General features: G+C 41.2%; 1 protein-coding gene across 9 annotated transcripts in view; it reads left to right on the plus strand.

Annotated features, from left to right (window-relative positions):
• TMEM241 (transmembrane protein 241) overlaps positions 1 to 12,696 on the plus strand; it is a 120,573-nt gene that overhangs the window by 20,634 nt on the left and 87,243 nt on the right. For all 9 annotated transcript variants that reach the window (XR_008706784.1, XR_008706786.1, XR_008706785.1 and 6 more), the window contains exon 4: positions 9,244 to 9,325. Coding sequence is in view for 6 of the 9 variants with exons in the window: in XM_055559487.1 (XP_055415462.1) it covers positions 9,244 to 9,325 (82 nt within the window). In the remaining 3 variants the exon portion in view is untranslated. The remainder of the gene's footprint in view (positions 1 to 9,243; positions 9,326 to 12,696) is intronic.

Raw genomic sequence — 12,696 nt, forward strand, 5'->3', positions numbered from 1 at the left:
CAACCCCCTGCTCTGTATTTGTGCATCCTTCCTGCCCCCACCCCTAGATGACCTCTATGACCCCTGGATAGCCCCTGTCCTAGATGCCCCGACCTAGAAGACAGGGCACAGCCCACCCAGAAATGTGAGTGCAATCTGTCCATCTTTTAGAGCTGTTGGTTAAAGTTAGCTGACTGCTGGAACAGTCCTTGGAAGTGAAGAGAGTTAATCATAATTTCCAAGATTTGGGCAACCATGTGACCATATCAGATTATAGTCTCCAGTGCCCAGAACTAGATACGATTTCCATCACTTACTGCTATATCTTCTGAGAAAAGAATCCTCAGTTTTAGCTGGGCTAACTAGGGTGTCAAAATTATAGTTTCCTTTCTCCCTGAAGAAAGGCTTTTAAAGAACTGCTGCAAGAGATGACAAAAACACTAAGAAGCACCACCCTTGCAGCTCACATCCTCACCTTGTCTACACACTGCCTGGAAGATCATGGAAGGTTCAGTTGTCCTGAATTTTATCTGCCTCAGTAGCTGTTGAAAGGTCTGACCCCTCCATATTGTGAGACCCCACTCACAGTTGTGAAAACTCTGGAAGCCAGAGATCCAAATTAGAATTCCCGAAGCAGCCTGTGTATATTTTTTTCTGGTTGAAGTCCTTTCTATTTAAAAAATAAAAAAAAGTCTTTATTGAATTTCTTACAATATTGTTTCTGTGGTACGTTTTTTGGATTTTTGCCAACAAGGCATGTAGGATCTTAGCTCCCCAACCAGGAGTCTAATTGGCACCCCCTGCATTGGATGGCGAAGTCTTAACCACATGACCACCAGGGAAGTCCCCTTTCTTTTTTTTTTAACAACAAAAAGAAACATGGTTTATTGAGAGAAAAAAATTCTACTCTAGTAGTAAGATATGGAGGAAAATTTAGTCAGACCTTATGCCATGCTCCATACTTACAGTACTTACAGAGATAGAATTTTTTTTTTTTGGCTTAAAAATAACACAAATTTATTATCTTACACTTCTGGAGTCTGAAAGTCTAAGATGGCTTCACTTGGGATGACAAGTTTCTGGCTGTAAAGACTTTGCTACAATTGAGAGATTTTTCCCTCATTTTTTGTGTTTCAAAACTTTGCAGTACAGCCTTAACTTTCCAGAGGTCCCAGTTGCTTTTCAGAATCTGCTAACAATTTTTATGCAGAAAAAAATGTTTATTTGTACATGTCTTCTAATTTTGCCTAAACTTTCTCTTTTTTAAAAAAGTACACATTTTAAAAACGTTGGTGATATTTTCTCTTTTTTTCTTTTTTAATTTTTTTCCATTTCATTTATTTTTTTTTAATATAAATTTATTTATTTTAATTGGAGGCTAATTGTATTGGTTTTGCCATATGTCAACATGAATCCGCCACGGGTGTACATGTGTTCCCCATCCTGAATCCCCCTCCCACCTCCCTCCCCATACCATCCCTCTGGGTCATCCCAGTGCACCAGCCCCAAGCATCCTGTATCATACATCGAACCTGGACTGGCGATTCATTTCACATATGATATTATACATGTTTCAATGCCATTCTCCCAAATTATCCCACCCTTGCCCTCTCCCACAGAGTCCAAAAGATTGTTCTATACATCTGCATCTCTTTTGCTGTCTTGCATACAGAGTTATCATTATCATCTTTCTAAATTCTATATATATGCATTAGTATACTATATTGGTGTTTTTCTTTCTGGCTTACTTCACTCTGTATAATAGGCTCCAGTTTCATCCACCTCATTAGAACCGATTCAAATGTATTCTTTTTAATGGCTGAGTAATACTCCATTGTGTATATATACCACAGCTTTCTTATCCATTTGTCTGCTGATGGACATCTAGCTTTCTTCCATGTCCTGGCTATTATAAACAGTGCTGCGATGAACATTGGGGTACACGTGTTTCTTTCAATTCTGGTTTCCTCAGGGTGTATGCCCAGCAGTGGGATTGCTGGGTCGTATAGCATTCAATTTCTAGTTTTTTCAGGAATCTCCACACTGTTCTCCATAGTGGCTGTACTAGTTTGCATTCCCACCAACAGTGTAAGAGGGTTCCCTTTTCTCCACACCCTCTCCAGCATTTATTGCTTGTAGACTTTTGGATCGCAGCCATTCTGACTGGCGTAAAATGGTACCTCATTGTGGTTTTGATTTGCATTTCTCTGATAATGAGTGATGTTGAGCATCTTTTCATGTGTTTGTTAGCCATCTTTATGTCTTCTTTGAGAAATGTCTGTTTAGTTCTTTGGCCCATTTTTTGATTGGGTCATTTATTTTTCTGGAATTGAACTGCAGGAGTTGCTTGTATATTTTTGAGATTAATTATTTGTCAGTAGCTTCATTTGCTATTATTTTCTCCCATTCTGAAGGCTGTCTTTTCACCTTGCTTATAGTTTCCTTTGTTGTGCAGAAGCTTTTCATTTTAATTAGGTCCCATTTGTTTATTTTTTGCTTTTATTTCCAATATTCTGGGAGGTGGGTCATAGAGGATCCTGCTGTGATGTATGTCAGAGAGTGTTTTGCCTATGTTCTCCTCTAGGAGTTTTATAGTTTCTGGTCTTACATTTAGATCTTTAATCCATTTTGAGTTTGTTTTTGTGTATGGTGTTAGAAAGTGTTCTAGTTTCATTCTTTTACAAGTGGTTGACCATTTTTCCCAGCACCGCTTGTTAAAGAGATTGTCTTTTCTCCATTGTATATTCTTGCCTCCTTTGTCAAAGATAAGGTGTCCATAGGTGCATGGATTTATCTCTAGGCTTTCTATTTTGTTCCATTGATCTATATTTCTGTCTTTGTGCCAGTACCATACTGTCTTGATGACTGTGGCTTTGTAGTAGAGCCTGAAGTCAGGCAGGTTGATTCCTCCAGTTCCATTCTTCTTTCTCAGGATTGCTTTGACTATTCGAGGTTTTTTGTATTTCCATACAAATTGTGAAATTATTTGTTCTAGCTCTGTGAAAAATACCGTTGGTAGCTTGATAGGGATTGCATTGAATCTATAGATTGCTTTGGGTAGTATACTCATTTCACTATCTTGATTGTTCCGATCCATGAACACAGTATATTTCTCCATCTATTAGTGTCCGAAATCACTGCAGATGGTGACTGCGGCCATGAAATTAAAAGACGCTTACTCCTTGGAAGAAAAGTTATGACCAACCTAGATAGCATATTGAAAAACAGAAACATTAACTTTGCCAACAAAGGTCCGTCTAGTCAAGGCTATGGTTTTTCCAGTGGTCATGTATGGATGTGAGAGTTGGACTGTGAAGAAAGCTGAGCACCGAAGAATTGATGCTTTTGAGCTGTGGTGTTGGAGAAGACTCTTGAGAGTCCCTTGGACTGCAAGGAGATCCAACCAGTCCATTGTGAAGGAGATCAGCCCTGGGTGTTTTTGGAACGAATGATGCTAAAGCTGAAACTCCAGTACTCTGGCCACCTCATGCGAAGACTTGACTCATTGGAAAAGACTCTGATGCTGAGAGGGATTGGAGTCAGGGGGAGAAGGGGATGACAGAGGATGAGATGGCTGAATGGCATCACCGACTCAATGGACATGAGTCTGAGTGAACTCTGGGAGTTGATGATGGACAGGGAGGCCTGGCGTGCTGCAATTCATGGGGTGGCAAAGAGTTGGACACGACTGAGCGACTGAACTGAACTGATTAGTGTCCTCTTTGATTTCTTTCACCAGTGTTTTATAGTTTTCTATATATAGGTCTTTTGTTTCTTTAGGTAGATATATTCCTAAGTATTTTATTCTTTTCATTGCAATGGTGAATAGAATTGTTTCCTTAGTTTCTCTTTCTGTTTTCTCATTATTAGTGTAGAGGAATGCAAGGGATTTCTGTGTGTTGATTTTATATCCTGCAACTTGACTATATTCATTGATTAGCTCTAGTAATTTTCTGGTGGAGTCTTTAGGGTTTTCTATGTAGAGGATCATGTCATCTACAAACAGTGAGAGTTTTACTTCTTCTTTTCCAATTTGGATTCCTTTTATTTATTTTTCTGCTCTGATTGCTGTAGCCAAAACTTCCAAAACTATGTTGAATAGTAGTGGTGAAAGTGGGCACCCTTGTCTTGTTCCTGACTTTAGGGGAAATGCTTTCAATTTTTCACCATTGAGGATAGTGTTTGCTGTGGGTTTGTCATATATAGCTTTTATTATATTGAGGTATGTTCCTTCTATTCCTGCTTTTTGGAGGGTTTTGATCATAAATGGATGTTGAATTTTGTCAAAGGCTTTCTCTGCATCTATTGAGATAATCATATGGCTTTTATTTTTCAATTTGTTAACGTGGTGTATTACATTGATTGATTTGTGAATATTGAAGAATCCTTGCATCCCTGGGATAAAGACCACTTGGTCATGATGTATGATCTTTTTAATGTGTTGTTGGATTTTGATTGCTAGAATTTTGTTAAGGATTTTTGCATCTATGTTCATCAATGATATTGGCCTGTAGTTTTCTTTTTTTGTGGCATCTTTGTCAGGTTTTGGTATTAGGGTGATGGTGGCCTCAAAGAATGAGTTTGGATGTTTACCTTCCTCTGCAATTTTCTGGAGGAGTTTGGGTAGGATAGGTGTTAGCTCTTCTCTAAATTTTTGGTAGAATTCAGCTGTGAAGCTGTCTGGACCTGGACTTTTGTTTGCTGGAAGATTTCTGATTACAGTTTCAATTTCCGTGCTTGTGATGGGTCTGTTAAGATTTTCTATTTCTTCCTGGTTCAGTTTTGGAAAGTTGTACTTTTCTAAGAATTTTTCCATTTCCTCCAAGTTGTCCATTTTATTGGCATATAATTGCTGATAGTAGTCTCTTATGATCTTTGTATTTCTGTGTTGTCTGTTGTCATCTCTCCATTTTCATTTCTAATTTTATTGATTTGATTTTTCTCCCTTTGTTTCTTGATGAGTGTGGGTAATGGTTTGTCAATTTTGTTTATCCTCTCAAAGAACCAGCTTTTGGCTTTGTTGATTTTTGCTATGGTCTCTTTTGTTTCTTTTGCATTATTTCTGCCCTAATTTTTAAGGTTTCTTTCCTTCTACTAACCCCGGGGTTCTTCATTTCTTCCTTTCCTAGTTGCTTTAGGTGTAGAGTTAGGTTATAACTTTTGACTTTTTTCTTGTTTCTTGAGGTATGCCTGTATTGCTATGAACCTTCCCCTTAGCACTGCTTTTACGCTGTTCCACAGGTTTGGGGTTGTTGTGTTTTCATTTTCATTCATTTCTCTGCATATTTTGATTTCTTATTTGATTTCTTCTGTGATTTGTTGGTTATTCAGCAGCATGTTGTTCAGCCTCCATATATTGGAATTTTTAATAGTTTTTCTCCTGTAATTGAGATCTAATCTTACTGCATTGTGGTCAGAAAAGATGCTTGGAATTATTTCAATTTTTTTGAATTTACCAAGGCTAGATTTATAGCCTAGGATGTGATCTATCCTGGAGAAAGTTCCGTGTGTGCTTGAGAAAAAGGTGAAATTCATTGTTTTGGGGTGAAATGTCCTATAGATATCAATTAGGTCTAACTGGTCTATTGTATCATTTAAAGTTTGTGTTTCCTTGTTAATTTTCTGTTTAGTTGATCTATCCATAGGTGTGAGTAGGGTATTAAAGTCTCCCACTATTATTGTGTTATTGTTCATTTCCCCTTTCATACTTGTTAGCATTTGTCTTACATATTGTGGTACTCCTATGTTGGGTGCATATATATTTATAATTGTTATATCTTCTTCTGGGATTGATCCTTTGATCATTATATAGTGTCCTTCTTTGTCTCTTTTCACAGCCTTTGTTTTAAAGTGTATTTTATCTGATATGAGTATTGCTACTCCTGCTTTTGGTCTCTATTTGCGTGGAATATCTTTTTCCAGCCCTTCACTTTCAGTCTGTATGTGTCCCCTGTTTTGAGGTGGGTCTCTTGTAGACAACATATATAGGGGTCTTGTTTTTGTATCCATTCAGCCAGTCTTTGTCTTTGGTTGGGGCATTCATCCCATTTACATTTAAGGTAATTATTGATAAGTATGATCCTGCTGCCATTTACTTTATTGTTTTGGGTTCGAGTTTATACACCCTTTTTGTGTTTCCTGTCTAGAGAAGATCCTTTAGCATTTGTTGGAGAGGTGGTTTGGTGGTGCTGAATTCTCTCAGCTTTTGCTTGTCTGTAAAGCTTTTGATTTCTCCTTAATATTTGAATGAGATCCTTGCTGGGTACAGTTATCTGGGCTGTAGGTTATTTTCTTTCATCACTTTAAGTATGTCCTGCCATTCCCTCCTGGCCTGAAGAGTTTCTTTGAAAGATCAGCTGTTACCCTTACGGGAATCCCCTTGTGTGTTATTTGTTGTTTTTCCCTTGCTGCTTTTAATATTTATTTCTTGTGTTAGATCTTTGTTAATTTGATTAATATGTGTCTTGGGGTGTTTCGCCTTGGGTTTATCCTGTTTGGGACTCTCTGGGTTTCTTGGACTTGGGTGATTATTTCCTTCCCCATTTTAGGGAAGTTTTCAGCTATTATCTCCTCAAGTATTTTCTCATGGTCTTTCTTTTTGTCTTCTTCTTCTGGGACTCCTATGATTTGAATGTTGGGGCGTTTAACATTGTCCCAGAGGTCTCTGAGATTGTCCTCATTTCTTTTAATTTGTTTTTCTTTTTTCCTCTCTGATTCATTTATTTCTACCATTCTATCTTCTACCTCACTAATCCTATCTTCTTCCTCCTTTATTCTACTATTTGTTCCCTCCAGAGTGTTTTTGATATCATTTATTACATTATTCATTATATATTGACTCTTTTTTATTTCTTCTGGGTCCTTGTTAAACCTTTCTTGCATCTTCTCAATCCTTGTCTCCATGCTATTTATCTATGATTCCATTTTGTTTTCAAGATTTTGGATCATTTTCACTATCATTATTCGGAATTCTTTATCAGGTAGATTCCCTATCTCTTCCTCTTTTGTTTGGTTTGATGGACATTTATCCTGTTCCTTTACCTGCTGGGTATTCCTCTGTCTCTTCATCTTGTTTATATTGCTGTGTTTGGGGTGGCCTTTCTGTATTCTGGCAGTTTGTGGAGTTCTCTTTATTGTGGAGTTTCCTTGCTGTGGGTGGGGTGGTGTGGGTGACTTATCAAGGTTTCCTGGTTAGGGAAGCTTGTGTCAGTGTTCTGGTGGGTGGAGCTGGATTTCTTCTCTCTGGAGTGCAATGAGGTGTCCAGTAATGAGTTATGAGATGTCAGTGGGTTTGGAGTGACTTTGGTCAGCCTGTATATTGAAGCTCAAGGCTATGTCCTATGTTGATGTAGAATTTGCATGGTATGTCTTGCTCTGGAACTTGTTGGCCCTTGGGTGGTGTTTGGTTTCAATGTAGGCATGGAGGTGTTAGATGAGCTCCTGTTGATTAATGTTCCCTGGAGTCAGGAGTTCTCTGGTGTTCTCAGGATTTGGACTTAACCCTCCTGCTTCTGGTTTTCAGTCTTATTTTTACAGTAGCCTCAAGACTTCTCCATCTATACAGCACCATTGATAAAACATCTCCTTTCGAAGACAATGGGCTGCTTTTCTGGGTGCCTGATATCCTCTGCCGGCATTCAGAAGTTGTTTTGTAGAATTTTCTCAGCATTCAATTCCTCCACCATCTTAGGACCCGTCCTATTCCTCCACCATCTTAGGACCACCTCCCTAAAAATGTTGGTGGTATTTTCAAGCTGAACAGTCAATACTGTTTTGTTTTTGTTTATTTATTTTGGCCACACCGCACAGCATGTAGGATCATAATTCCTCAACCAGGGTTTGAACCCACGTCCCCTGCACTGAAAGGCAGACTCCCAACTGATGGACCGCCAGGGAAGTCCCTATTGTGCAGATTTAAAAAATGATAACAGCATAGAAAATATTTAGCACAGGGCCTGGTTTGTAGGAAGGCTCAAACAATGTCAGCAGTGATGCTGGTAATATTAACTCTGCTGTGAGCACCTTGTCAGTTGCTATGAGTTTTGGCTGAATGAATGTGTACAGAAGGTAGGGTTTGAAGGCCTTATTTGAGACTAAAAGCATTTTCATGCTGCATTCTCTGGGAGGTTGTGTAAAAAGCAGGTCTGATGATAGAGTCCCTGCTCATGTTAATCCAATTAACAAAGACCATTTCTTGAACAGGCACCATCTGAGGAGAGCAGTTCATTGAGTTACTTGGGATTATTATGTTATATCCTGCAGGAATGCTTTCATTAATTCATATTTATTATTAGAATGAGTCTGGGAACTTGCATTAGCAAACTGAATGCGTTTGTAACTAATGGGGAAAGCAAGTTGCACCCTCAGTGATGTGTGCTCTATGTAAAGCCTGGGATTTTGCTTTTCTTGAGGAGAGCAAGACCTTCAGCTGAGTTGAAAAAGCAGTTCTTGGTGTGGCCACAATGTAACTGAAGAAATGTGCCCTTGAGAAGTCCTTAGAGATTTCTTGAACTGGCATCCCAGGTTAACTGTTGAGGCTCAGCACATGGCCACCCAGCTCAAGTTCAAGCACTCGTTTCAATTCCACCCTTTAACACTGTGGCTCCTTTCGTGGTTCGATGGAGCCGTTTGGTACCTTGGTAGGTGTGTGTGTGCTTAGTAGCTCAGTCGTGTCTGACTCTTTGTGACCCCATAGACTGTAGCCTGCCAGGCTTCTCTGTCCATGGGATTTTTCAGGCAAGAATACTGCAGTGGATTGCCATTTTCTTCCTCCAGGGGATCTTCCCAACCCAGGGATTGAACTTGCATCTCTTATGTGTCCTGCATCACAGGCACATTCTTTACCTACTGAGCCATCAGGGAAGCCCTTTGCTAGGTAAATAGCTTTTAAAAAAATTTAAAAGGAATTTGGTATGGGTTCAAAGCATCTGACTACTTAAATTTCAAAGAATAATGTTCCCTGGTCTTTAAAAAAAAATCAGGTCTGTTCTGTCTCCCAACCTGCAGGAAGCCTTTTTCTATCTCCAGCTTCTCTGTGGCTGATTGTGGGGCCAGTAACACCACATCATTGGCTGAGTGATGGGCCGTAGGCAGAATGCTTTGGTCAGCCTCCATCCTGCTTGATGATACAGACCGTGTCAGGCTTCACCAGTCACCTGGGGATGCTTAGACAAAACACGTGCTGTATTTGGTGTATGGGAGGGTCATATCTTCCAGGGAGGTCTTTTGGACAGAAATATGATGGCCTCTTTCCCTCTTTTCCAGATCTGATGTTTTGACGTGGCTTCCTGCTTCGGTGCTATTTGTGGGTATCATCTATGCCGGTTCCAGAGCGCTGTCCAGACTGGTAAGTGTGAGAGGCTTTGAGGGGGACAGTCCTTTTCTCATCTTCCTCTTTGCCTTTTAACTGGTTGCACCTCGGATCAATAGTGGATAGAGAATCAGCTTTAATGATGGTACAGCTAGATTGGAGAACTAGTCTTGGGGCTGAGGCCAATGTGGAGCCTTTTACCCCCTCTTCCTGACTTGAAGGGAACCATGTAACAGGGAAGGGACTTCCCTATAGCTCAGATGGTAAAGAATCTGCCTGCAATGCAGGAGACCTGGGTTCGATCCCAGAGTCAGGAAGATCCCCTCGAGAAGGAAATGGCAACCCACACCAGTATTCCCTCCTGGGAGATCCCATGGACAGAGGAGCCTGGCGGGCTACAGTCCATGGGATCATAGCCAGACACTACTGAGGGACCAACACATATACACACATGTAACAGGGAAGACAGACTTGTGTCACAAAATAGAGAGACACAGGTGGAGACCAGAAAGACAGAGTAGGGCTATTTGTGGAGCCTGCTCTGTGTGGATGCAGGCTGTCCTTGGGAGCAGGGAGGGTGGGCTCAGTCTGCTCCTTACTTCCAGGGACCGTGACCCTGCCCATCAGTCATGCCGCCTGAGCGCACTGGGCTTACTCGTGGGTGCACATGCCTGGCATGAAATTGATGCCCACGACACGTGGACCCTAGTGAAACAAGTGTTCCTTCTGTCCTCCCACCCAGCCCCAAGAATTGAGCTCCTCAAAGGAGGCTACTGTGAGGAACAGATTCCTTCCAGTTACATTATATAGTATGTGGAACTCCAGATATTTATTTTGCCACCAAAAGAGAGCCCACAAATATCACTATTGACCAGGGAGTCAAAATGTGGCTTAAAAATCAGGAATGGTATTAAGGCCTCTTCCCTTTTTAATCCCCTAATTGCTGTTTTTATCTATCAGAAAATGATTGTATTCTGATGTTGGAAAAATGCAAACTTTTCACACAACTTAGTTTTCTGTTTTAAATGCATACTTCTCCAACAGATTTATTTCTATAAAGGAATGGATTTTGAGGAGAAAAAAAATGGGGCAGAGAGGTATGGAATAGAAAATAAATACAGATGTAAGCTATTTTGCTAATTGCAGTATAACCGCAACAAACTAGTACAGAGAATGTTCTGGGCAAAACAACACAATAAAGGTTCAGAGATCGAGGTGTTCCCTTAAGCAAGACTGAAGATTTCAGTCTCTGGTATTTGGAATTTAGGCTGCAGTCCTTGTTTTTGGATGGATCACTGGGTATGTGGCCCACTCCATGCTTTAAACCAGATTTGAACCAGAAAGTGGCCCCTTGGCCCAGGTAGAAGTCAATGAAGTGTTTGGTTTCATGTGTCACATAACAGGCAAAGTTCCTCCCCATGATGCTCTGCCAGGTGGGGTTGTACTTCTTGTCAGACTCCTTGATCTGGGCAGCAATGTCCTTCTCTGTATTATATTTCTCCAATGCCTGAGTAGCACACTCCGCTAAGTCCGATTGCATCTCCTCTGGCATATCAGCATTTAAAAAATGATTATTTAAAAAAAATATTTATTTATTTGGCTGTGCAGGGTCTTAGTTTCAGCATCTGGGATCTTTAGTTGCGGTATGTGAACTCTTAGGGCTTCCCTGGTGGTTCATTCAGTAAAGAATCTGCCTGCAATGCAGGAGACTTGAGTTCAGTTCCTGGGTCAGGAAGATCCCCTGGAGAAGAAAATGGTAACCTGCTCCAGTATTCTTGCCTGGAGAATCCCATGGACAGAGGAGCCTGTTGGGCTACACTCCATGGGGTTGCAAAAGCCAGACACCACTTATTAGCAACTAAATCACCATCATGCGAACCCTTAGGTTTGGCATGTGGAATCTAGCTCCCTGATCCTGGGCCTCTGCATTGGGAGCATGGAGTCTTAGCCACTGGACCACCAGGGAAGTCCGCATATTGGCATTTTTGATCATGGCCTTTTGGTCACACATGGTTACCAAGGAACGGTGTGTATGCTTAGTCGCTCAGTTGTGTCCAACTCTTTTCGACCCTGTGGATGAAGCCCACAAGGCTCCTCTGTCCATGGGGATTCTCCAGGCAAGAATACTGGAGTGGGTTGCAATGCGCTCCTCCAAGGGATCTTCCCAACCCAGGGATCGAACCTTGGGCTTCCCTCGTGGTTCAGCTGGTAAAGAATCTGTCTGCAATGCAGGAGACTTGGGTTTGATCGCTGGGTTGGGAAGATCCCATGGAGAAGGGAACAGCTGCCTACTCCAGTATTCTGGCCTGGAGAATTCCGTGGACTGTATAGTCCATGGGGTCGCAAAGAGTTAGACATGACTAAGCGACTTTCACTTTCTTTACCATCTAAACCACCAGCCACCGGGGAAGCCCAAGAATACTGGAGTGGCTAGCCTATCCCTTCTCCAGGGCATCTTCCCAACTCAAGAATTGAACCAGAATCTCCTGCATTGCAGGCAGATTCTTTACCAGCTAAGCTACCAGGGAAGCCTGCCAGGGATCAGAGGGTTGGCCAACTGCTATGGTCTCCTGGGGGAGAGGCTGAAGAGGTTCAGACTTGTTGGGAGCGGTCATCACTACCTAAGCCATGATGCTTCTCCAAATAATTTAGGTGTTTTTTTTGGCCATGCTGCGTTGCATGTGGGATCTTAGTCCTCTCCCAGGAGTTAAATCTGCGCCCTCCTGTATTGGAAGCATGGAATCTTAACCACTAGACTGCCAGGGAAGTTCCAAAACAATATTGTTTTTTAATGTAAAGTTTATTGTTGTGCTGGCTCCTTAGAAGTCAGATATGAAAACGTGTTATGGTAGCTGTTCTCAAAAACAAACAAAATCTGCCTGTCTGGATAATGATAGTGTTGTTAGGACAACTCCGAGGTTGCAAAATAGTGGTTGAGAATTAGTACTGGTAATTTCTAAATGAAATCATCATTTTTCTTTCATGATTCATAAGCTTGAGTAAATGGGATGTTGTGTGTGGTGGGGGAGTGGGTGCTGATCATGGAACAGGGGCCGGGTTGGCTCACCGCTGCCTCTCTTGATGGGGTCGAGCTCCTCGGGTCTGTGGCCTCACTTTACGCCCTCTGGCCTGTAGGGGGAGCTGCTTCTCTAACCACAGAGTATAGGAGTTGATTGGGGGGAAAAAAATCTATAGTTGTACAAAAGCTTTTAAAATTTGTTGTAGGCTCTGGATAGTTATGGATGCAAGAATTTTGAAGTTTGAGTAAGTAAGGTGTTGTGTTAATAATGATAACGATTTTTTGATTGTACAGGGCTTTTTCATATGTTTCCGGAGGGATTTCCTTTGTATCTTTCTGTGTGGCTCTTCCAGTCTCCTGACAGGTGAGGCAGATGTTAATCACCTGA

This window comes from Bubalus kerabau, chromosome 21 (genome assembly GCF_029407905.1).
Source record: "Bubalus kerabau isolate K-KA32 ecotype Philippines breed swamp buffalo chromosome 21, PCC_UOA_SB_1v2, whole genome shotgun sequence".
Lineage (NCBI taxonomy): Eukaryota > Metazoa > Chordata > Mammalia > Artiodactyla > Bovidae > Bubalus > Bubalus kerabau.